General features: G+C 37.9%; 1 protein-coding gene and 1 long non-coding RNA gene across 8 annotated transcripts in view; one reads left to right on the top strand and one right to left on the bottom strand.

Moving 5' to 3' along the window:
- The window catches only part of LOC115215522 (afadin), a 232,217-nt gene that overhangs the window by 143,821 nt on the left and 60,580 nt on the right, over nucleotides 1-27,816 (bottom strand). For all 7 annotated transcript variants that reach the window (XM_036505804.1, XM_036505805.1, XM_036505803.1 and 4 more), the window contains one exon: nucleotides 8,755-8,947. In XM_036505804.1, coding sequence (XP_036361697.1) covers nucleotides 8,755-8,947 — 193 coding nt within the window. The remainder of the gene's footprint in view (nucleotides 1-8,754; nucleotides 8,948-27,816) is intronic.
- On the top strand, nucleotides 10,193-26,326 carry LOC118764779. Its single transcript, XR_005000584.1, has 4 exons — nucleotides 10,193-10,370; nucleotides 15,226-15,236; nucleotides 23,821-23,827; nucleotides 26,315-26,326. It is a non-coding gene; the product is annotated as an uncharacterized LOC118764779 (long non-coding RNA).

Here is a 27,816-nt window from a genome sequence, read left to right as displayed (position 1 = left end):
CTATTACTACTACTACTATTACTACTACTACTACTACTATTATTATTACTACTACTACTATTATTATTATAACTACTACTATTATTATTATTACTATTATTATTATTACTATTATTATTATCATTATCATCTAGTGAGGGCAGTAAGCTAGCAGAATTGTTTCTGAGTTCAGGAAAATGGTTAATGGCTTTTCATCTGGATTTTCATTCTGAGTTCAAACCCTGCCAAGATCTATTTACTTTGCTTTTCATCCTTTCAAGGTTCATGAAATAAGTAACCAGTTGAGAACTGGGATCAATGTAACCAACTAACCTCTAACCCAAAATTTCAAGCCTCCTGCCTATAATAGAAAGGACTTATTATACTAGCAAACACAGCTGTCCTTTGGACGCCCTAAGTTGCTTTGGTGGTATTTTTTTTTTCAAATAATTGAACTCCCAAGAAGGTTTATGATTAGCACAGCAATCTAGGTTTCCAATAAACCTAGGAACGGAAAATCAAACTGAAGGTTAGTTAATGTGGAGGTCGTTGCACTTTAATAATCATAGAACATATAAGTTTGCAAGCAATGTAAAGTAGAGCTACTGAAGTGTTTTGGGAGTAGATTACGGATAATGACTACAAAATGTAGTTGTTTTACATGAAACAGAATTTCTTGTCAGAAACAGCCACATAAATGGTGTAAGGAAACTGAAGATGTTGAAACTTCTCCTCTGCGAGTTTATTTTTTTTCAACAGCAAAGAGAGCTATTTTTTCGGAGATATAAGCTTACAAAAGCCCCTTTATTCTGTCTTCCCACATAGCTTGCTCATGAAGTAATAGCAAATGCTACATAAAGTTAAATTGGTATGGAGCTTTCTGAAAGATACGTATAGCTTTCACTAGTGGAAGCAAAACTCTTCTTTAAAGGTTGATTCTTTGGGACGAATCATATGCGATTGTTTAAAAAGGGGCTAGAACGACAATGCTAAAACATATTTGAAACAATTGACAACAGTTGAAATATAATGGATGGGTAAATAAGCATCCTTAAAGTGAAACAAATATAAGAGAGGGAATGGAACATCACCTTTCAAGTAAGTCAGAATAGATAAAGGTAAGCTTGCCAAAGTTTAATGCTGATTAAATATGGAGATTAAGATTGTTTGGTAGGCTATAGTAGAAGACACTTGCCCAAGATACCATGCAGTGGGAATGAACCCGGAACCATATGGTTGGAAAGCAAGCTGCTTATCACACAATCACTCATACAGCGAGGCAATAATCTCTCAATCTAACAAACACCTCCAGATGAACAAGCCTTTTGTTTACAAGGATTATGCAATGTCAGGAAGCTTGGACATGCTTCTTCAGTGAACTGCAAATAAACTACACCACCCAAAACAATAGGCAAGTCATTGTTTACATCCATCTCTATACAAATGGTAGAATTTACTAACTTTAGTGGCAGTTGTCTAATTCCAGGTCAGCTCTCACTCAAGGAAGTCTATAATCAAACATTCCATTTCAGAATTTTTCTTTTTAATGAATAAATCTAAGACCTCATTATGCAATGGGTCCTATTTTTTAAGATGGTAAGGTATGATATTAGAGCTATTCAGTTGCTATTTCTAGCAGATAAGAGAGACAAAGACTTCCTCAATGACTCAACTAACTTTGGTAGCTCTTAGCAGTGGGAGGTGTTCTAGAAATTCGGTAAGCAAACATGTTATACTGTAAACATCTAAGATCAATATAGACTAGAAAAATATCTTATTACTAAAATCTTTGCCAAGATGAATAAGTTTTCTTTAGGCTGAGAAACGGAATGATACTCAAGGAAAAAAAAATCCCTCCACTTAATGCCAGGATTATAAGAGCATTGCTTGTTAACTCGGAATAACACTTCAGTTGATGAGGTTGTTTGTTAAACCATGGAGCGAGGGACAAATGGAATAGGAACACATTACAAGCTGCATCAAAATCAATCAAGATTCACACTGCCAGCAATCAATTCTTATCCAACAGAAATAACTAGAATAAAAATAAAGTACAAAAAAAAAGCACAAAAATGAAATAAGCATTTCTAATTTAAAACTGTGATTAACTGGCTGCATATTGAATGTCTCTCAGCTGATAATTTGCACAGGAGAGACTACAGGAATGATCATGTGATGTGAAGGAATAAGAAGAGCTGATATGACGACAAGCAATATCACACACGATGATGGATATACAATACCACACAGAGATAGGATAATAGACAATATCACAGCGATGTGATAATACACAATATCACAGCGATGTGATAATACACAATATCACAGCGATGTGATAATACACAATATCACAGCGATGTGATAATACACAATATCACAGCGATGTGATAATACACAATATCACAGCAATGTGATAATACACAATATCACAGCGATGTGATAATACACAATATCACAGCGATGTGATAATACACAATATCATAGTGATGATAATACACAATATCACAGTGATATGATAATACACAATATCACAGTGATATGATAATACACAATATCACAGTGATATGATAATACACAATATCATAGTGATGTGATAATACACAATATCATGATGTGATAATACACAATATCACAGTGATATGATAATACACAATATCATAGTGATGTGATAATACACAATATCAGTGATGTGATAATACACAATATTGCAGTGATGTGATAATACACAATATCGCAGTGATGTGATAATACACAATATCACAGTGATGTGATAATACACAATATCGCAGTGATGTGATAATACACAATATCGCAGTGATGTGATAATACACAATATCACAGTGATGTGATAATACACAATATCACAGTGATGTGATAATACACAATATCACAGTGATGTGATAATACACAATATCACAGTGATGTGATGATACACAATATCGCAGTGATGTGATAATACACAATATCGCAGTGATGTGATAATACACAATATCACAGTGATGTGATAATACACAATATCACAGTGATGTGATGATACACAATATCACAGTGATGTGATGATACACAATATCACACAATGATAGGATATGTGCAATATTGAATTATTTGTGATATTGTTTATATTAAAGTTATATCTTGTGTCCTTCTCAACACTATTAATTTATTAATTTCTAACTGTAAATAAAAGTATACAAATTTAAAAGGCAGAAATGACATAAAAACTCAGTTTCTGGCAGGTATATATTTTATTGATCCAAGAAGCATGAAAGACAAGTAAACCATGGAGGAATTTGAACTCAAAATATAGAATGCTTTCACCTTTTCACCATTCAGATTATTGTCAAATGTAATGCTTATCTATTCCCATTATTTTGAATTAATCATATATTGTCTTGTAGCTTTGAGATTTCAATGATGTAATTGTTATTTTTAGAATGATATTGTAAGGTAGGTGTGAGAGGCTGGATCTCACCAAATTCATTATTATGAGTACCAGGAGCCTTTACGTAATCAGCCTGCAAAAAATTACAACCAGATTTCTCTTAAATGACACCCTACATTCTTAAAAAGAGAACACTAAACAATAAATGTAGTCTTAGATAAACAAAAAGACAAGATGACCAGGTGAAGTGGAATGTCTTTTATCATGGGTCTTGTTTGATCAGGAGTGACTCTGGGACTAATCAACATTACTACCACTATGATCACTAATTACTCTCCTACCATGACTATTGTGGGTTCAATTCCTAGACAGGGCAGTAAATTCTGTTCTTGAGCAAAACCCTTCATTTCATGCTGCACCAGCCCACTCAGCTGGAAATGGTGTAACCCTGCAGTAGACTAGTATCCAATTCAGGGAAAATGTTGTGGACTGTCACTTATGTGCCATGGAAACTGAGGAACTGGTCCTAGAAATCTCAGGACTCAAGGCAGGAATGTCCAAGAGTTGACAATAATGATGAATAACATTCTACTACTACTATCATAACTGCTACCATGATCAACTGCATTACCACTGTGACTACTATGGCCACAACTAACACTGCTGTGACCACCACTGTCGATGTATTTATATGCTTTCTAACCATGCCAGCATGAATTGGACAGGAAAATTAGAAGCTTAAAACAAGACGTTTTTGTGAACATCTGACAAAGATGAAGAATCAGGAGGAGAGAAAAAGGAAGACAGGATTAAATTCAAAGATAATCTGCACCAGACATTAGCAATGGTGTTCGGTCGAGATAAAGCTCTTAATTGAGGGAAAGAAGGATTAGTTGACTTCACATGAAGTAATAAAACTGGGTAAGAGGAAGGGGACACTGTGGGTGTGTATGTGTATACATACACACCCACATTTAACCAGGATGTATTAAGTAGGAGCAATATGCTAGAATTTTTACTATTTTTATTATTATAATAATTATTATTAATCTTTTTTTTTTCGTCAGAGATAGATAAGATAAGAGTGGTGTCAGGGTAACCACCCTTTTAACATAATCTTGTCTTGGAATTATATAATATACTGTCTGTTCCACTAGGAGACAGAGCTAACTTTAGAAAAGTGAAATAATATTTTAGAAAAAATGTGCAACAGTTTTAATTATAGACTGGATTTTAATTCCACGAGGAAAATATTGATTTTTTTAATATGATCATTATAGATCAATAAAACAGAAAAATAGTGCAAGATGAGTGAAAACTGAGGACATTTATAAATTTATAAAAGAAAAAAAAAAGTGACACCAGATTAAATTTGAAATATTTCTTTACCTCATGTCAACCTGAGCAATAGGTCCTACCTCTATCCCCACTTGTGATAAATATTTCTCCTCGATCTTCCTCTTCGGTATTAAGTCTGTACCCATCCATCCCACACTGGGACTTACTCCATTCCCCCCATGCCTCCCAACGCTAATACACAAAAGTCAGCAAAGTGAACATGGATGTGTGGTTAAGAAGTTCAATCTACAACCATAGTAGTTCCACGTTCAATTACACTGCATAGAAGTCTTGTAGAATTTGGAAGACGTGCAGGAGTGGCTGTGTGGTAAGTAGCTTACCAACCACATGGTTCCGGGTTCAGTCCCACTGCGTGGCATCTTGGGCAAGTGTATTCTACTATAGCCTCAGGCCAACCAAAGCCTTGTGAGTGGATTTGGTAGATGGAAACTGAAAGAAGCTCGTCGTATATATGTCTATATATATATATATATGTGTGTGTGTGTGTGTGTATATGTTTGTCTGTCTGTGTTTGTCCCCCCAACATCGCTTGACAACCGATGCTGGTGTGTTTACGTCCCCGTAACTTAGTGGTTCGGCAAAAGAGACCGATAGAATAAGTACTGGGCTTACAAAGAATAAGTCCCAGGGTTGATTTGCTCGTCTAAAGGCAGTGCTCCAGCATGGCCACAGTCAAATGACTGAAACAAGTAAAAGAGAGATAAAAGAGGGCGTGAAGTCTTGTCTCGGGTGACAGATATAATCCATTGCCCAGTGCAACTCAACCTGGCCACTGAAGTCCTTAGCAGAGGCCATTCTGTTGCAAATGTTTGGACCAGGTCTCTGGTCTGAGGATAACATCTTTTTCCCCTCCATCGGTCACCTAAAAATAACATAGCTGTTGCCCTTCCTTCTTTGACTAATTCCCTACAATTTTGTTTTTAATTTTTCTCTAGGCACAGCCATGTTATTAAGAAGCTTGCTTTTCAACCACATGGTTCCAGGTTTGATCCCACCACACAACACCTTGAGCAAGTGTCTTCTATTATAACCCCAGGCTGACCAATGTGTGAATCTGACAGACAGAAACTGAATAGAAGGCTCATGCACACATGTGTGTGTGTGAGAGAGAGAGTGAGACAGAGAGAGAGACAGACACAGAGAGAGATAGAGAAAGAGAGAGACAGACAGAAAGAGAGAGACAGACACAGAGAAAGAGAGACAGAGAGAGAGAGACAGAGAGACAGACAGAGAGAGAGACCAACTACTACTTGGCAACTGGTGTTGGTTTGTCCTCATAGCTTAGCAATACAATAAAACAAAAATTCTAGAATATGTACCACATTTGAAAGTAAAAGATAAGAGAACATGAAAGTAATAAAAGATACCATCTCCATTCTCTTCTCTTCTCTTAACAGAATAACTAAAATGAAAGCCCCATAATATTATTACTGCTGAAGCAATAGAAAGGTAGAAATAATGACATCACAGACAAGGTATATTGCTATATTTAATATAGCTCTCAACACTTTGAGTTCAAATCACATCAAAGTCAACTTTTGTCTTTTATACCTCCACAGCCAATAAAATAAATATTAATCAGGTGGTATGAAAGTTGAGCAAATCAATTATGTTTCTCAAATTTGTGACCTGCTTCCTATATTAAATCATTATTACTATTATTCCAATAAAGTAGCGAGTGATAGAATCGGTCACGTTTTTCAGACAAAATGGTGGTAGTGGATGATAGTTTCGGCAGAGCTAACAAAAATGCTTTGCAATAATTATTTCCATCTCTTTTACATTATATGCACAAATTTCATAGAGGCTGACTATGTTTGATCCTTCCATCATCAAATACTGGGGTAGATTTAATTGACTGTCTCCCATTACATAAATCTGTCTCCCTAGTGTCATTATTGTTGCTGATATTGCTCATGTTGTAAGTTCTGTAAGTTCTGTGTATTTCACATTGATGATAATAAAATAGTTATGCTGTGACTGACTGACTGACCGACTTAGATGAACTATATAATCTAAAAAGTTTCCACCCTATTGCTGACTGCTAAAAACAGCAGCCAAATCTCTCTCAAATCACACTATCATTTTCAGAAATGAGACTCTACATTGATTAAATTAATGTAAATCCAGAAACTTCTGCCACTGAAAATTGGATCTCTGCATTTATCATTCAGTTGAATCTCAAACTGGATGTAAAAAATTTTTTTTTTTTTACCGTGCCGGTAGCACATAAAGGCACCATCCATTCGTGTCCGTTGCCAGCCTCGCCTGGCCCCCGTGCCGGTGGCACGTAAAAACACCATCCGTTCGTGGCCGTTTGCCAGCTCTGTCTGGCACCTGTGCAGGTGGCACGTAAAAAGCACCCACTACACTCACGGAGTGGTTGGCGTTAGGAAGGGCATCCAGCCGTAGAAACACTGCCAAACCTGACTGGGCCTGATGAAGCCTTCTGGCTTCACAGACCCCAGTTAAACCGTCCAACCCATGCTAGCATGGAGAGCGGACGCTAAATGATGATGATGATGAATTCTAAAAAAAATTTCTTTCAGTAAGATTTACAAAGACACCTCAAGCAGGTATTAAATGTTTCAGTCATTATAATACCTTGTAATACTCTGAGTAATCATCATTTTAACGTCTGTGTTCCATGCTGGCATGAGTTAGAAGATTTAGCAGAATCTGACATGCCAAAGGACTGCATCGCACGGCAATGTCTGCTTTGGCATGGTTTCTATGGCTGGATACCCTTGCTAACACCAACCACTTTACAGAGTGTACCGGGTGCTTTTTTTCAGGTTACCTAATATCAGAGCTGAATCATAAATATATTTCCTATGGATGAACATACAGGAAACAATCATTGTAAGCAAAATTATATCTAAAAACAGTTTAAAGCTCCCTACTAAAACAGATTTACAAATAACAAGAGCAAGGGAAGCCGCAAATTTTATCTTCAGCAAAGTATGTTTCTTCCATCTCCCCCAACACTACAGGGGTCTTATCCTGCATGCCCCCAACACTATAGGAATCTTATTTCGCAAGATACTCCAGTGCTAGTGCTACAAAAGAAAGCAGTGCACCAAGAAAGCATCTAGTACATGAAGTGATAGGCATTAGGAAGGGCATCCAGCTGTAGAAACCATTCTAATGCAAACACTAGACTTCAGTGCCAATCTCTGGCTAGTTGGTTCCTGTTATCCATCATCATATAAGATCCAACAGTTTCTAACTTTAGCACCAATTGCAGTACCAATATAACAGTGGTACTCTACTTTGGCCAAAAATCAACTTTTAACTAAATAACTGCTACAAATCTAAATATCAAAATCTTGACAGTAAACTGTAACAAGATACAAATAAGGGAGCCTATATGTAGTTGCTCAAGCCGCTTGAAATAGCAGTCAAGTCTTCCTTGGTTCACTACACATTGGAAAAAGGTGCAAGGGTCATAAATGGACCGACTGTCTTTCCTTTGTGCTGACCTGAGACTAAACAGTTTTGGTCCAATGAGCAGCTAAATTTCCTTCAAATCATATAGTCTTAAAGAGGAGCACACTGGACAATATAATGACCAACAAACAGAAAATATGGTCATGGTTTGAATGTCTATGATTACAGATCTGCTGGATTAAGGCTAGAACAGAGCTAAAACAGTAAGAGATATGAAGAAACATTCATTTGGCTATTAACACAAACCTGTAACCTTTTGGTTGACAGGCATGGTACCAACCAAGCCAGCAGTAATTCTAACAGCTGATTGTAAAATATAAACATATGTATGAGTAGAAAAAAACAAATGTTATTAAAAGACATGTGGAATATAATCAACCTACAAACTTCATGTGCGTGGGTGTCTGTCTACGCACATGTATAAAACATGTATAATCGCATGCTAGGGTGTGTGCTTGAATATATGCACATGTGGATAATATATGCACCACATCCCAACACCAGCAAACATTAAATAAACAAGAAATATCAACAAGTTGAAGACAAAGCTTAAGAGTTTTGGAGTGATTGTAGTGAAATCTTACCTAAATTTGGGTGAACTTCATACAGATTATAATTGCTCTGCGTCAACATTCGCATATCCGGACGGAATTTTTCTATAAGGACATCAATTACCTCTTTGGCAGTTGCAGTGCTGGACACCCGGATGCATTTAGTTGCAACCTTGGCGCCAGCATCTTGAAAGAAGAATCGCATAACCCCATGGAACTCGAGGTTCTGTAAAGAAAGAGAAAATAGAATCAATAAAAAAATTATTTCTTATTTCTTTATTGCCCACAAGGGGCTAAACAGAGGGGACAATCAAGGACAGACAAAGGGATTAAGTCGATTACATCGATCCCAGTGCATAACTGGTAGTTAATTTATCGACCCTGAAAGGATGAAAGGCAAAGTCGACTTCTTATTCTAGCAGCTATGCTCTCAGAGCATCCTCCCCAAAAACTGACTTGGTTACCTAGGTAATGGAAGCTATCAACCACTTCTAGTTTTTCCCACTTGCAAGTGATGGAAGCTGTTTTCTGTACATTTTCAATGTTTATTGCCCCTGTGCATCTGCCACACACAGAAACTGTCTTCCCAGTTAGCCTTTCTTTGATATTGCTGCATCTCTTATGTGTCCATAGCTTACATTGGGTACATCTTATGGAGTTTCTACCTATGCCTTTTCTAAAAATCGAGCAGGGCTATCTACCTGAAGGGATTTGTGATTTGCCTGCCTTCCTACTTACTAGGACTTTTTGCTAGTTTGACTCTAAGGCCCTTCAATTCTAGGCCTTGCTTCCACACCTGAAACTTCTCTAGTTCTGAAAGTGACTCAGCTACTAGAGCAAGGTCATCAACATAGAGGAGCTCCCAAGGGCATCCTGTTTTGAATTCCTCTGTTATTGCCTGGAGGACTATGATGAATAAGAGGGGGCTGAGGACTGATCTTTGGTGGACCCCACCCCTACCCAGAATTCTTCACTATACTCATTGCCAACCCTCACCTTACTGACAGCATTGAACAGCTTTCAATAACTACTCATCTATCCCTAGTTTCAGCATTGACCACTAGATAAGGGATCAGGAGACCCTGTCAAAGCCTTTCTCCATGTCAACAAAAGCCAGAGTACAGAGGTTTATCTTTGGCTAGGAATTTCTCCTGCAGCTGTCTTACCAGAAATATAGCATCAGTGGTGTTTCCCACTGGCACAAACCCAAACAGCATCTTGTCTAAACTAAACTAACTCTCTCCCTGATTAGTTGAGCTATGACCCTCATCATGACTTTCATTACCTGATCCAACAATTTGATACCTCTGTAATTATTTATATCTAATGTGTCACCTTTACTTTTGTAGAGGTTGACTGTGTTCTTCATTCCAAAATTATGAAAAACTTTAACATAATAGGCACAGGAGTAGCTGTGTGGTAAGAAGCTTACTTCCCAACCACATGGTTCCAGGTTCAGTCCTACCATTTTGGAAGTATGTTAAAGTTATTATTATTTTGGAATGAAGAACACAAACATAGGTGCTGAGCCAGTGACTAAACTTGTAGTATTTTGTTGAGATTAATCCAATGACTTGACAGTAAGGTAATTACTTCTATCAGAATTGTTTACCTTTAAAGTGAAAAAACAAAACTAACGAATACGACAGGTGTGTAAAATATATTTCTGTGCACTTTCTCTGTTCATTCGGATAAGCTATAGAAATTGTTGCAAGCATGCACACACAAGCACAAAAATTTGCTAGACATTTAGCTGTTATTTTTAGCATATCAAGTTTCATGGTGAGGGCTTCACATGCCGTTATTCTTTTTCTGTTTCACTATAAATCTATGCATGCGGAAACAGAAAAAACAGCCGTTTATTTTCACTTTTAGACAGCGGGATGGGGTGATGAGGAGAGTGTTGATCAATTTTGGAGATTTTCATAAAAAATTTTAAATTAAAATTTGTTTCCCTCCCCCCCATATTCTTAATCTCAGTATTTTTCCATGTAGATTTTTAAAAAATTTTTTGATAAGAAAAAAAAATTTGAGGGGGGGAATTAAAAATTTTGAAAATCTGGTTTTTAGCATGGTGGTGGTGGTGGTGGGGGGAATGCTGTGGTGACTGGGCACTAAACTAGATCCTGAAAGTTACGAGGGGGAAAAAAACGGATCGTGTGAACTTTACGACAGTCCTTCCCCCCACCTTTTCAGAAAATATTTTCCCCACAAATTTTCTTATAATCGTAATCTATGCTGCTTGAAAATTCACATAATCCGTTTTTGGATATCTTTTAATGATATTTTACAGAAACACCTTTCAGATAATCCTCTCCCCACCCCTCTGGAAAAAATTTCCCCCAGAAATTTCTATAAAACTCAATCAATCTATTTTCCTGAAAGTTATGAGTGAAAAATTGGATCTTGTGAATTTTTCGAAAGTCCTCTCCCCACCCCCACGTTAGTTTGCGCAAACTTTTTACACCTAGTAGGCTGGGTTTTTTTTTTTTTTGTTAAATTTTTTTTTCCAATCTACATGGAAAAATACTGAGATTAAGAATATGGGGAGAAAAAAAAAAAATTTTAATTTCAAATTTTTAATGAAAATCTCCAAAATTGATCAACACTCCTCATCACACCATCTCGCTGTCTAAAAAAAAAAAAAACACTTTATACTGACCCTTCCACTTCATGAGGTGAGATAGTACATGAGACAGGGGAATCTGAATAAAGCTAATTTATATAAGGTGGGGTGGGGGAAGTGGAGTTAATGTCATCGTGTCGGAAGAAGCAAGTGGTTAATGGAACTGAGAGTCCAGAGTTAGGCCGGTCAACAATAAAACACAAGGAGATGGAATTTTGGGATTTAGATCAAGAGTAACGTAACTGAGCAGTTCAATTTAACTTTGCCATAATCTACATACCGCTAGATGAACAACAACTCGAAAACGGTAAAATGCTCTGGCTGCCGATGCGAAAGAACAACAATAATTGTTATAAAGAGCAGGCATAGGAGTGGCTGTGTGGTAAGTAGCATGCTTACCAACCGCATGGTTCCGGGTTCAGTCCCACTGCGTAGCACCTTGCGAAAGTGTCTTCTACTATAGCCTCGGGCCAACCAAAGCCTTGCGAGTGGATTTAGTAGACGGAAACTGAAAGAAGCCCGTCGTATATATGTATGTGTGTGTGTATATGTTTGTGTGTGTGTCTCCCCCCAACATTGCTTGACAACCGATGCTGGTGTGTTTAGGTCCCCGTAACTTAGCGGTTCGGCAAAAGAGACCAATAGAATAAGTACTAGGCTTACAAAGAATAAGTTCTGGGGTCGATTTGCTCGACTAAAGGTGGTGCTCCAGCATGGCCACAGTCAAATGACTGAAACAAGTAAAAGAGCACTATAGAGTGAAATAGAATTGGACAGTTGCATTCTTAACTATAGCTGTAACCTATAACCTACATTATGCAGTTGGTCAAACTGTGACAAAATTAGGTAAATGGATGAATAACAGTAATAAATAAGCTTGAAAATGGGGGGAAATTGAATTGAACATAGGGTTTCCTAAGTTTGTTATAACATATGGCATGGAATAAACAAAACTGACTGGGTGCATCAGTAATTATAATTTGCACTGTTAAATAAGGTATTTTTAGATGTGTGCTAGGCTGGAAACAAAAAGTTGCTTATCTGAACATCTTTGACTTCAAGATGCTCAGAGACTTGAGCATGCGCAGTTGGTCAGATACTTGCAAATGCACAGTTGGTCAGACACTCGCAAATGCACAGTTGGTCAGATACTCGCAAATGCACAGTTGGTCAGATACTCGCAAATGCACAGTTGGTCAGATACTCGCAAATGCACAGTCGGTCAGATACTCGCAAATGCACAGTTGGTCAGATACTCGCAAATGCACAGTTGGTCAGATACTCGCAAATGCACAGCTGGTGAGATACTCGCAAATGCACAGTCGGTCAGATACTCGCAAATGCACAGTTGGTCAGATACTCGCAAATGCACAGTTGGTCAGATACTTGCAAATGCACAGTTGGTCAGATACTTGCGAATGCACAGCTGGTCAGATGCTTGCAAATGCAGTTGGTCAGATACTCGCGAATGCAGTTTCATGCATACAGTCAGTCAGAGACTTGCACATGTATAGCCATTCAAACATGTGCGTGCAGTCGGTCAGAGGTTCGCAGAGTCAGCCAGACTGCTCGCGCACGCGCAGTCAGGTAAAATGCAAGTTTACTATTATAAAGATAATAAAAATTCTAGTATATTGTTTCTACTTAATACATCCTGGTTAAATGTAGGTGTGTGTGTGTGTGTGTGTGTGTGTGTGTAAATAGAGCTTCTCCCTTCCTCTTACCCATGCACAATTGGCTGCAGACTCGCATGCAGATGGTCAGAAGCAATATACTGGAATTTTTATTATCTATAATTAGCAAACTTGCATTTTTCCCCAGCCCAAATCTCCAACCATGTGTGCATACACGAGTGTGTATTTGTATGTGAGTGCGAATATGTGTGTGTATGTGTGTATGCATTCATGTGTAATTTGCACATGCATGTATATGTGTGCATGTATATGTAAAAGCTATTTATAACATTATAAAAAAAAAAAGAAGTAATCTTAGATTTTCTCACTACAACATTCTATGTTCTTGGCACCAACATTATTTTTCTGAGACCCTCTGAGAACAGCCACTCCTCCACCAAACACACGAGAAATTAAAATAAAATGACAATTCAAAGTATGTGTTACTAATGTATCATTCACAGTTCACCTGCATTATAGAGATAACACTGCCATCACTGCCACCACATAGAATATCACATCTCAACATAAACTTGGCAAGTCAATGGAGAGGTCTCCACATGGTTACTCAGTTTGCTAGAAGTGGCAACTAAGTATAATAATATAATATTGTAGAGTAAGTGTGATAAGCCATATCTGGCCAGTTTGAAGATGAAACGGGTCGATTATTTTAGCCAGATATGGTCAGTTTAAATGCTAAAGGGTTAAGCTCACAAAAATACCAAGTGGAAAAACCAACAACTAACTGAAGTGTTCTAAGTGTTTTTCCTCCAGCCTGTTCTAGGCTATGTCCATCTACCATTATTTTCATACATTATATTTCCCCATACTCTTTACTCTTTTACTTGTTTCAGTAATTTGACTGCGGCCATGCTGGAGCACCACCTTTGGTCGAGCAACTCGACCCCGGGACTTATTCTTTGTAAGCCCAGTACTTATTCCATCGGTCTCTTTTGCCGAACCACTAAGTGATGGGGACGTAAACACACCAGCATCGGTTGTCAAGCAATGCTAGGGGAACAAACACAGACACACAAACATACATGCACACATATATATGACGGGCTTCTTTCAGTTTCCGTCTACCAAATCCACTCACAAGGCTTTGGTCGGCCCGAGGCTATAGTAGAAGACACTTGCCCAAGGTTCCACGCAGTGGGACTGAACCCAGAACCATGTGGTTGGTAAGCAAGCCACTTACCACACAGCCACTCCTGCGCCATGGTGATGTTTATTGAAGTTCTTTGTCAACAAATTGTCTACTGGCTTTGCACTTTCAAATATAACAAATAAAAATCCTTTACTTGAAAAAACAAGGGTTAGTAACAGGAAGGACATCCAGCCGTAGTGCAAAACCTTGATACATATTCATCCAACTCACTCAAGCATGGAAAAACATACCTAGAACAACATTTTCCAATGTGTTCTGCTTTTATATAGTAAGGTGTGATCTGGTTGCTATTTTTAATAGGCCTTCTTCAGCTTCTTGCTGTCCATATTGCCAAACTACAACTGCAGAAGTTCCAAAGGGAACATCAAAAACATCGATATCATCAGTCTTAATGGGCCTGTAAAAGGTAACATACTGCCCCACTTTTTTTTTTTTTTTTTTTAAATAAGGCAATTTAAGTTAAATGATACCCATTTGATTTATCTTTATTACTCTTTGCTGAAATCACCAACATCAAAAATAAAACAGGATGAGGGGAGGGTACAGACAGCCATCCTGACTTTTATAAATAGAATCTGTTCTTAGTTTCTAGCTTTGAGACAGTGTAATGAGGGAGATGGGTGGAGGAGAGAAACTCATTGCACATATGCAGACGTGCACAGCAAACGCAGACATTTATGCATTGACATGCTTATACGCATACAAGCAGAGAGACCACAATGCTTATGTAACCTTCACCAAGATATTATACCACACCCCAGTCTAAGAAGCCCTACAAATGCTAAATGTTCTGGTTCCTTTTCGTTAGACAAACAAAATATATAAAAAGAGTCAGCTTCTATTACACAATGTTGGGATTAAACTTAGCAAATTACAAACTAAAAGGTTGTTTTCTTAATAGAAATATAATAGTTTAATTAAATTTAATAAAGTAAAACATGTGGGGTGGGGGAATTTATTTCCTGGTTTAAACAGTAATTTAATTCTATTCCTCCGCACTGAGCAGATGTCACATCAACAAACGATCTCTCAAGAACATGGCTATGTTCTAGAAATGATACACTCTCTGATGTAGCCTACTAAGTGTAAGACATTAGTTGTTGTTGCTATATGAACTACATTCTAAGTGGGACTCCCTATCTGAAATGATAACGATAACACACACCCAAATATTCTAGATAAATATCAAAAGTAAAATAAAAAAAGAGGGGGGCATCTTACTGATAGGCAAACAACTTCTAATTACCAACCAACATGTTATAATCACCACCGTGCTGTTACAAGCAGCATCCTCTGTGTCTTTACTGCTACTAAAATGCTTGCTGCTCCATTTCCAGTAGAAAGTAACATACTAAACATCCATCAGACTATCCATACAACAAGCTAACAAAGTAGGCTCTACAGCAGTGGTTCTTGACCATTTTTTTTTGCCAGCAGGTCCCTTTGATTTCAATTGTTACTCCACTGGACCCCTATTCATCATCATCGTTTAACATCCGTTCTCCATGCTAGCATGGGTTGGACGGTTTGACCGGGATCTGGGAAGCCAGAAGGCTGCACCAGGCTCCAGTCTGATCTGGCAGTGTTTCTACAGCTGGATGCCCTTCCTAATGCCAACCACTCTGTGAGTGTAGTGGGTGCTTTTTACATGCCAGACGAGGCTGACAATGGCCACGATCGGATTGGTGCTTTTTACGTGCCATCAGCACGGAAGCCAGTCAAGGCAGCACTGGCATTGGCCACGTTCGGATGGTGCTTTTTACATGCCACCGGCACGGAAGCCAGTCAAGGCGGCGCTGATATTGGCCACGTTCAGATGGTGCTTTTTATGTGCCACCGACACAGGGATCACAACTACAATTTCCATTGATTTTTGATGTACTTGACTCAATAGGTCTCCTCAAGCACAGGGTTGAAATGGTGTTTCTTTACTTGCCACCTGCACAGGAGTCAGTCCAGAGGCACTGGCAACGGCCGGGTGCCAGTCATAGGATTGGTTCAATTTCGATTCTGATTTCACTTGCCCAGTTGAAATTTTAAAATACCATTATATTTTTATAATTAGGTACAGGAGTGGCTGAGTGGTAAGAAGCTTGCTTCTCAACCACATGGTTCCAGGTTCAGTTCCATAGAGTGGAACCTCGGGCAAGTGTCTTCTACTATAGTCTCGGAACAACAAAAGCCTTGTGAGTGGATTTGGTAGATGAGTACTGTGTGTGTGTGTCTGGCACCGCTTGATAACTGGTGTCGATGTGTTAACATCCCTGTAACTTAGTGGTTCAGCAAAAGAGACTGATAGAATAAGTACCAGGCTTAGAAAAATAAAGTATTGCGGTCAATTCATTCGACTACAATTCCTCAAGGTGGTGCCCAAGCATGGCCACAGTCTAATGACCAAAACAAGGTAAAAGATATTAGGAATTGTATAAAAAAAAATTTTAATATTTTGTGCATTGCAGAAGTATAACCAATTCAATACATATAACTTTTAACAACTAAATGCTATATAATTCATGTGGACCCCCTTCGTGGACTCAAGGTTAGTGTGGATCCTATTCACACACCCAAGGTTCATGTGGACACCATTCGCGGACTCAATATTCGTGTGGACCCCATTCACGGACTCAATATTCGTGTGGACCCCATTCGCGGACTCAATATTCGTGTGGACCCCATTCACGGACTCAATATTCGTGTGGACCCCATTCGCGGACTCAATATTCGTGTGGACCCCATTCGCGGACTCAATATTCGTGTGGACCCCATTCGCGGACTCAATATTCGTGTGGACCCCATTCGCGGACTCAATATTCGTGTGGACCTCATTCGCGGACTCAATATTCGTGTGGACCCCATTCGCGGACTCAATATTTGTGTGGACCCCATTCGTGGACTCAATATTTGTGTGGACCCCATTCGCGGACTCAATATTCGTGTGGACCCCATTCATAGACCCAAGGTTTGTGCGGACCCCCATTCATGGACCGAAGGTTTGTGTGGACCCCATTCGTGGACACCATTCGTGGACCCTACTTAAGAACCACTGCTCCACAGGTGTACATTCCAAGCAAAGCAACTTTACTCAAAAAGCAATGAGAAAACATTCTAAAATCTTTGTTGACTTATAATTTGCTTTAATAAATGGTTTGCACATATTTTCACACATTCTTATTATTTGATTTTCCAGTTCAGTATTGGCTTTTAAATTTATTTTTTTTAATTTTTCATACTTTTTAACAGAGCTGGGGTAGCTGGACTCGGAGTCGGCAAAACGATACCAACTGATTCCGACTCACAATATCTTTATTCTTTAATATAAACTAGTTACAACAAACAGATAGGCCGACTCAAAGAACAAGCGTATGCATATACTTTGAGTTGTGTAGCCCACAATCAATTACATAAAGCGGAGTCAGAGTTGGAGGTGCCAACAGTACAGGAGTCAGAGTTGGAGGTGCCAACAGTACAGGAGTCAGAGTTGGAGGTGCCAACAGTACAGGAGTCAGAGTTGGAGGTGCCAACAGTACAGGAGTCAGAGTTGGAGGTGCCAACAGTACAGGAGTCAGAGTTGGAGGTGCCAACAGTACAGGAGTCAGAGTCAAAGTTTTTTGCTTTGACTCCACAGCCCTGCTTTAAATATGTTCACCAAGACTGATGTAAAGTCTGATAAATCAACAGAAATTGAGATTTATTTTTATTCATTTTTTCCATTACTTTCTCTACAAAATGATCAAGTTGAAAAAGACGAAGATGAGGTATGCCTGTATATGGTTTTGAGTCGATGCGTTTCCTCCACTCCCTGACACAGACTTGGGTCATCAACAACACTTAAACCTTTACGTACGGCACTTCCAAATACTGCTTCCGTTTCTGACTTTCACAGAACCAGAATTCAGAATGGCTTTGCATAAATTTCTCAATGAATCTCCCTCCTGGTAGGTCTGGTGGCGGAGACAGGACTGCTTTGCTTCTAAACTGAAACCAAATGTTACTAATTGTGAAAAATTCTACTTAGCAGTACAGTGTGTGTATGAGGTGGTTACATACTACAGTAGGTGATGCAGTTGGTGCGTAAGTTTTCTCATTGAGACACACTTCAGATGCCAGTTAGACACTACCACTTCCATCTCCTCCTTTCTCTCTCATTAACAGCTGGAACCAGTATTACATATTCTTACTCCTACACATAACCAAATTTCTCTACAATATCTGTGTCTGCTATCGGTGAGTGGAGGAGTGTTACCATTTTGTTTCCTCCCCAACCCTTACTCTCAGTTATAAGGCTCGTTAATTTCAGATCTCTAATAAGGAATATGGGATATTCATGCCTTTCTTGGAAGCTTAAAGCAATATGAGAAATCATTTAAGCTTGGGCTCGGTTCATCAACAATAATAATATTCATTATGGTTGATTCAATGCAACACTGATTATAAAAACAAACTGAACTGATGTGTGTGTGTGTGTGTACAGGAGAGAGCATATCTGTAGCTGAGCATCAAAACAGTGTCTCATGTATGTGTGAGTGTGTGTAAATGTGTGTACATAAGTGTAAAGCACACACAAGACAAAAGGTTTACACACACACACACACAGCACCCTTCTTTATTGTTTAACCCTTTAGCAATCAGATTATTCTGTAAAATGTAAAGCTTATGTATTCACACCATGTAAAATTAATCTTGTATCATTTCATGGCTTTGAGATTTCCATGATGTGATTGTTTATTTTTAAAATGACACAATAAGGTAGCTATGAATGACCATATCTGACTAGTTTGAACATAAAATAGGTAGAATATTTTAGCCGGATATGGCCGGTTTAAACACTAAAGGGCTAATCCTAGATCAAGTTTGATCAAGCATCATCTACGACCGAAGGCAATCTAGCCTTGGCTGTTCTTTCTCTTTATCAAAATGATGTAATTTATTTCCCACATGAGCAACACAAAAACATTACACAGCAATAATCGTTTGAATGGTATATATCAAAATAAATACACAAAATATGTATAATACATTTTTATGTAATGTTACCGTGTCTAAGTATGTGTGTGTGTGTATGTGTGTGTGTATGTATCCTAGAGTACACACACACACACACACACACACACACGTATATATGTGCCTATATTATAATTATTAATGCGAGATTGGTACCTCCTGGAGATTAGTTGGATAGTGTAAACACAAAACATCTGACTGCTGTTTACACTGCCTGCCACTATAGTTACTACTACTAATACTACTGGTGTTGCTACTGCTTCTGCTGAAATAGCAAACTTGTCTGAATTTTACAATGGCACAAGACAACTTAAGATGGTACTTATTTTTAATACCATGTGCCAGGAACAGAGGTTAACAGTCTTACACCACTTTCACACTTTGGTCACCAAACTATAATTAATTTTAACTTCACAAATATTTCAGAACATTTTTGTTTCCTGTATGGCAGGCAGCATCACCATTTCTTGATAACTTCATACATATTACAGCTATATAAATTTAGTCAAGCATAATAACGTAGAGAAATTTAATACAAAAACGTCAAGCCAAAAATTAGAAGGCGCGGTGGGGGGTGCTTAATAGCTGAGTACACCGTGACTACCAAACATTTTTGGTACCTATATTATCAGTTATATACTTTATCTTCTTTTTTTTTTTTTCACACTCAAGTAAACACAAGTTTATAAAAGTTGGATAATGGTTTCTTTTTAGTCTGAAATCAGTTACAATTTTGGTTTGTCTCAGACCATAAAACCCCATTTTTTAGAGGAGGAACATTTTTGTAATTTTTTAAATATTTTCTCTATATTTTCATGATCATCAGCTTTGTTATCCTGAGGAGGGCTAAATGGCTGAGAAGTTCACTGTGTGTATATGTGTGAGTGATGTATTTGTTTGACTAAACTCTTTAAAGTGGTGCACCAGCATGGCCATAGCCCGATAACAAACAAATAAAAAATTAAAATCAAGTGTGGTTTTAAGGATGGGTAAGTATATTATTAGCTTTAGTTTACAAAGATTCCTAATTCAAATCCATTCTGGTTTATGTCTAGAAATATGACACCGGGTGATGGGCATTAAAATAAGTTTTATCTCTAAAGATGAGGTTAACAGTCAAAAATCTTATGTCACTTTGTTGGGAGAAGGCAGTCATTTTCGAAAGAGATTTACAAATTTGGCTACTTCCATAGAACAACCAATAGAAATGGATATATTGGTGAAAATCAAAATGAGTAAAGGAAACTTATAAAAAAATTGACATCAAGAGTGAATACAAAAAACCAAAAATGTCAAACAAAATGATTATACTGCAGACCTGTTTAACCAACAATAAAATAAATGTGCCCTTTTTAAGCCTCATGGGCCCAGTTTCAATGGCCTATGTGTTCCCCAGCTGGACGGGAAGCCAGTCCATTGCAGCGTTACTCATTTTTACCAGCTGAGTGGACTGGAGCAATGTGAAATTAAGTGTTTTGCTCAAGAACACAATGTGTCGCCCGGTCCAGGAATCGAAACCACAATCTTACGATCATGATGCTGACACCCTAACCACTAAGCCACGCACCTCCACATTTAACCAATAGAAACATGAAAGAAAAACTTAAGACCCTGATTCATTCATATAATGATCATAATGGTAGGTTGAGGATGATGGCACCTCTCACTGCAATGCGGCTTACCCTGCTTCAAAATACCTTGTGGTATTTTGTTCTACCTTGGTTACATAGACATTCAGACAGTCTCTTGTCACTGCCACCAGTGATTTACCGGTTGGAAACCTTTCACTAACAACACCATTGCTCACCAAATAAAGTAAAGCTATTTACAATACTCTTAGAACAAAGTGTATTCTTGTTAAAAATATGAACATAAATAGGTTAATTGAAATTAGGTTGTGCCAGATATAGTAAGTGAACAGGCATGCCATATACAGAATGGCACAGCCACACACGGAGATTCTCAAGAACTGTTGAGGATTCTATGTGGGTTATCAGGTTTCGAATGTGTTAAAATTTGGTAGACATCAAAGCATCGCTAAGCCTAACATGTAACTGTTGTTGGTGCATTAAAGTATCCGAGATTGGGAAATGCTACAAAAACAAAGAGGAAAGATCTCTCTCTCTCTCTAAGAAATACACATTTATGAGTGTGTATCTGTATATACGTGGAGGCACATGGCCTAGCGGTTAGAGCAGCGGACTCGCGGTCGAGGGATTGCGGGTTTGAATCTCAGACCCGGACCATGTGTGTGTTTATGAGCAAGCTCTATGCGGCTCCAGTGGAAGGTAATGGCAAACTTTCTCTCACTCTTTCCTCCTGCATCTTGCAGCTCACCTGCGGCAGACCGGTGTCCCGTCCAGGTGGGGAACTTATACGCCAAGGAAACTGGGAAACTGGCCCTATGAGCCAGGCATAGCTCAAGAAGGAACAAACGTGTATGCACACACACACACACAATTTTACAACTATACACCCCAAACAAATTTATATTATGTACTCCACTGGACCAGAGACAAGGTTGCATTTCTTTTTTGTATCCTTGTAAATTTTCCATCGCTGCTCAGCATGAGCTTTTGTAACCCAAGCAGCTATTTTTTTATTTCTTTACTACCCACAAGGGGCTAAACACAGAGGGGGACGAACAAGGACAGAGAAACAGATTATATCGACCCCAGTGCGTAACTGGTACTTATTTAATCGACCCCGAAAGGATGAAAGGCAAAGTCGACCTCGGCGGAATTTGAACTCAGGAAGTAGCGACAGACGAAATGCTGCTGAGCATTTCGCCCGGCGTGCTAACGTTTCTGCCAGCTCGCCGCCTTTTAAAGCAGCTATTTATCCGATATGCTGGTGACATGATATTATTACATAGGACTGTTTGCAGAGGGTGTAAGTGACAAAGGCTGTTGCAGTTTCTAACAGCACTTTTTCAGTGCATTGAAGTAAACACAGCAAACAAGGACAGGTCAAGCAATACTGATCCTATAGTTACTACAGTAACTGGCTGACAGACATCTACAGTGTGACACCTGCTAGCAATACAGCCAGTATTAGATAGCTATTGACTATATTCATCAGCCAAAAAGGCAAGCTTTTTTGTTTTTGCCCTACTGGGGCTTTAATAATCAGCATTCTTATCAAACAAATTTGGTCAGGTTGCTGGTTTAATAACCAATGATTTGACCATGTACAGGTTTACATATCTCTGGTCTGACACTAATGAAGAGGGAGGGTGTTAGCTCTTCACACAAAGGTCGTTTCCACTAAGCAGATAGGTTTAATACTTTAACAGTTAAACTGCCCCAAATACTCATGTTTTATGTTCAAATTGACCAGATATGGTCTCTTACACTTATCCTACAATGTCATTCTAGGGATAATGCATGATTAAGTCAAAGTAATATGAATAAATAAGCAATACATTTGACAGAATAAGCTGAATGCTAAAGGGTGTATCAAGCCCAAATTTTCTACCTGCTTCATGTTCAAATCAACCAGATCTGATCTCTCTCTCTCTCTCTCTCTCCTACCCTAGAATATCAATCTAAAGATAAGCAGTCACATCATCAAAATCTCAAAGCTATGAGATAATCCAGGATTAATTCAAAACAATGTGAATAAATAATCATTACAACTGACAGTAATCTGAACACAAAAGGGTTAGGGGTATTCTCTGTGATATCTATAGTGCAGTATAGAAAGAAATGTCAAGTTTTCTCAGGAAGTTGCAAGGTCACATAAACGGGAAAGAAAGCTGTTGTAGTTAGGAAAATCCCTGCAAAAGTGTTTGCTGTTAGATAGACTGAGCAAGAAAATCCCAGGGGTTCTACTTGAAACTGTGAATTCAGAAGGTATAAAAGTTCCGTGGATGTGGTGCTCTGTCTGTGAAATCCAAGAGAAATGTGGTCTTTGTTGATTTTACAAAGGCATTGAACACTGAAGTGGTTGGGCTTATGACTGGTCACTTGAAGTCCACCTGTGTCTCTAAATAATAGCATGTTTAAGGTAAATATTTCACAACTTAACTGAAGGTAGGTATATGTGTGTGTGTGCATGTATATATATATATATATATATATATTATATATATATATATATATATATATAAATATGGGGATGGTATTATTAAAATACCATCACAAGTGGCAAGCGAATCATCAGCCGAACAGGCAAATTAATAAAATATATACATACAATATTAGATATGTACATATATACACAAGGGTACTACATGAGTACCTATATTGCTCATGATAGAAGTCAAAAAATACTTCTGTACCACCGAATAGTCACAAATCTATTATAGACAAGATAGGAAAAAATATCAGTGAACAATAATAATGTCTTGCCTCAAATGGGTCAGAACAAGTAAATGCTGGTCAACCTGGTACTGGTTTCGAAATTTAGCGCCAAATAGGTGCCTGATTTCTCATCAGCCAAAGTCCACCAGCTATATTACTACTAACATTCTCCCCCATCATGCCTGCATATATATACATATATGAGAGAGAGAGAGAGAGAGAGAGAGAGAGAGAGAGAGAGAAGCACAAAGCTTGAGGCTTCAAAGCTGAAAGTGTGTGAGAGAAAGGACAATCATGCCTTTGCCCTGGTCTCCTCTAGTGCAGAGAGCATGTAGCACTTGGCAGAAGTTTTAGGCAATGCAGTCATTAAGTTCATTATGAATATTAAAATCAGGGACACAGGAGTTCTCTATCAACCAAGCCCCTGATGTGAGCTCAGTGGCATAAAATAAGTCAAGCATCATCAAACGACAGAAACTGGTAGAGGCAAGTCACTTTACCAATTTGACGAGTAAATTCAGTAGTGGCTGTGTGGTAAGTAGCTTGCTTACCAACCACATGGTTCCGGGTTCAGTCCTACTGCGTGGCACCTTGGGCAAGTGCCTTCTACTATAGCCTCAGGCCAACCAAAGCCTTGTGAGTGGATTTGGTAGATGGAAACTGAAAGAAGCCCATCGTGTGTGTGTGTGTGTGTATATATATATATATATATATATATATATATATATATATACATACATACACCAGAGTAAGCACATAAATGTGAAACAAGGTGGAAAAAAGAGTACTCAAATACCAGTGGTAGAGTAATATGCTTTATTTAAAAGCAGCAGAAATATAATAAAAGCTGTTACTCAGAGTTTCACGTTCCCGTTTGGACAGTTTTGTTAAAAACTGTCTGACGAACGGGAACGTGAAACTGAGTAACAGCTTCTGTTATATTTCTGCTGCTTTTAAACAGTGTGTGTGTGAGTTTCTGTGTCTGTGTTTGTCCCCCCAACATCCCTTGACAACCAATGCTTGTGTATTTACGTGCCCGTAACTTAGCGGTTTGGCAAAAGAGACTGATGGAATAAGTACTAGGTTTACAAAGAATAAGTCCTGGGGTCGATTTGCTCGACTAAAGGTAGTGCTCCAGTAAGCCACAGTCAAATGACTGAAACAAGTAAAAGAGTAAAGAGTAAGGGAGAAAGTAATTGTGGAACAACAAACCCATTACAAAGTATACTCAGCAATATGTATTATGCACTCTAAAGTACGGATCAGAGGAAAGTATGTTGCAGCAAAACTGTACATATATGTGATGCCTGAGATGGATCAGGAACATTATCTAGTGCTTGAGATGAACTGAGCAAGGGCTCAAGGCAAGTTGATTCAATATTTAATAGAGGCGCAGGAGTGGCTGTGTGGTAAGTAGATTGTTTACCAACCACATGTTTCCGGGTTCAGTCCCACTGCGTGGCACCTTGGGCAAGTGCCTTCTACTATAGCCTCGGGTTGACCAAAGCCTTGTGAGTGGATTTTGTAGAGGGAAACTGAAAGAAGCCCGTCGTATATGTGTGTGTGTGTGTGTATATATATATATGTATGTATGTGTGTGTGTCCCCCTAGCATTGCTTGACAACCGATGCTGGTGTGTTTACGTCCCCGTCACTTAGCGGTTCGGCAAAAGAGACCGATAAAATAAGTTCTGGGCTTACAAAAGAATAAGTCCCGGGGTCGAGTTGCTCGATTAAAGGCGGTGCTCCAGCAAGGCCGCAGTCAAATGACTGAAACAAGTAAAAAGAGTAAAAAGAGAGACAAATAAAACTGACCTAGTACTTGAGACAAGAGAAAGGCTAACCATGTAAATGTTACAATAAATTGACCAAATACTAGAGACAAATAAGTTTTTCAGAAAAAAGAAACCTATCTAGTAATTGAGAATAAATTAACTAAAGCAACTGTCCTTCGTTTTATGTTAAATAAGACACAGAGGGAATTTTCTAGCAAGCCATAAGTGGTAATGGAGAAGCACTGGAGAAGCACTGAAGACATAAATAGAATTAACAAGAGGAAAAAAATATGTAACACCTAAACCATTTTATCAGTCAGTGTTGTTATCTTACAGAAACTACACCCAGACAGATCCATAACCTAAATAAAAATGACAGACATCAAAAAATAATTCAACCTGGATTAGATCTCAAGAGATTTCCTTGAGATTAACTTTAATTTTTTCTTTTGTACTTTTTATATATCTATTTTTATTATATTTATATTTTGTCAAAAGAACATAAACTAATCTTTTTTCTTTCAGCACTATCTATAATGAACTGTTAACAGCCAAAAAAAAAAAAGAGAGAAGGAAGGAAACCAGAAGATACTACATGTAAGAGAATGGGAATATACAAGTTCCATCAATTAATGTTTTGAAAGAATTTAAATGAAAACAATTTCTAATAATTCACAGCAAGAACCCAAGGTATCTATCCAGGATCTTTTCGGTTTGAACGGCAGTTTTTTCTAGCGGTGTCATATGAAATTGTCACCCATAATTATGACCCTAGTATCAATCTATTGCATTTCAATCTGTTTTAGGGTTAGGGGTGGGGAGAAGGGTATCTTTTTTTTCTTCACAAATGTAAATAAACCCAATCTGTTTCTTAAACGAGGGACATATTCATACAGAACAGAATGTTTTTTTTACCTCAATAGACGTATTTGATTGGTTGAAATTGCAGAAAAAGAACAACAAATATCTTACAAACTATAGAATTTTCTCAATAAAGCCAAGAGAAAAAGATGTTTTATAAACACATTCTACCAGTATACGAAGTTTAAATTTTTTTAGTTACCTAGAAATTATGTTAAAAACTGCCATTCAAACCGAAAAGATCCTCTAGTCATTCTTTATACATTCTGGCAGATTCAAACATGAATCTGATTGCTAATTGTTTTGTTTTTTTTTTTGTTATTGAAAATTTCAAATTTAGACAAACAACAAAAGTATCAAGGAAGGAATATCATTTAATTAACCACCATTAGTTATGATTCCAAATTTCAACCATTTCAATTAACTTATGGGTAACAAATTCGAACCTGGTATTTATGGTTGTTGCTGGCAATCTAGAGAAGGATTAAAACTGTCAGAATTCAGGTACACTCATTTCACACGCTGTGTGAAGCTGAAGCCTTTATAGTGGTAAACCAACAACCTTCCAAAAAACACACACACACATTAACATAATGCTTATTACACACACAACACACACTTCATTACCTCAGGACAAGTAACAATACTTTATATCTTACCTCATTTGTATCCCATACTTGAAGAGCCACCACCACCACACTACCCAATACTTCAATAGCAAATACCACACCTCATTACTTGAGTGATACTCCCCACCCTTTATAAAATCTATATGAACAACAGTACCTCAGTGTTGAATAAAATATTTTTTTCTAAAAACTGAAATAAGCTGAATCAAATTTATCTTTGGTTTAACCAAACAATTGTATGACAAAAATATACAAGTTTACTTTTTAAACACAGATAAAATGAGCAGATATAATAAAGAGTGTTTTTTAGAGTGTGAGAAATTTGAGAAATGGGTTTTTTTTTTGGTTTTTTCAACTAAAACATGACAGGTGAACAAACAGACAGGTATAAAAAAAATTGTTTTGTGTGTATGTGTGTGTGCATGCTAAACAAGGTTTAAATTCTAATTTCTCACCAAATTATATCTGAAACTAGCAGTATCGCCCGGCGTTGCTTGGGTTTGTAAGGGAAATAACTATATAAGCATTTTTAGAGATGTAAAGTATAATAGCCATCTCAATATGGCTAACCACAAAGGGGGGTGTGTTACTGTAGCTTTTTTACGTTCTGAGATTTAATTTTTAGAGAGTTACTTCCCTTATATATGCCAAAAATGCATTAAAAATGTGAAAAATTGATGGTAAATTTTTTTTTAAATCGTAGACTCATCATAGACGCGCGCTAATACCCAGAAGGGCTCGATATGAATCACGACTATAAATGTGGGAGTAGTTAGGAATCTAAATCGTAGGGGACAGACAGCACACAACCTCACGTTTATATATAAAGATTAGATTCAAGATAAACTAGACATGAACAGAAATCATGTTTGCACAATGATTATGTGATCAATCTACTACTACTGCAGCTTCTTCAGTTTGTGGCTACCAGGCATTACCAGAAATGGTAACAGGAGGGCCCGAGATTTAGCATACCAACTTTTTCCTTCAGACAAAGAGAAACTGCGCTTCTATATCCCACCACAGGTGAATGGTAATAGTGACGCAGGTAAAAAA

Source organism: Octopus sinensis, linkage group LG9 (genome assembly GCF_006345805.1).
Source record: "Octopus sinensis linkage group LG9, ASM634580v1, whole genome shotgun sequence".
NCBI lineage: Eukaryota > Metazoa > Mollusca > Cephalopoda > Octopoda > Octopodidae > Octopus > Octopus sinensis.
This window is presented reverse-complemented; position numbering and strand designations above follow the sequence as displayed.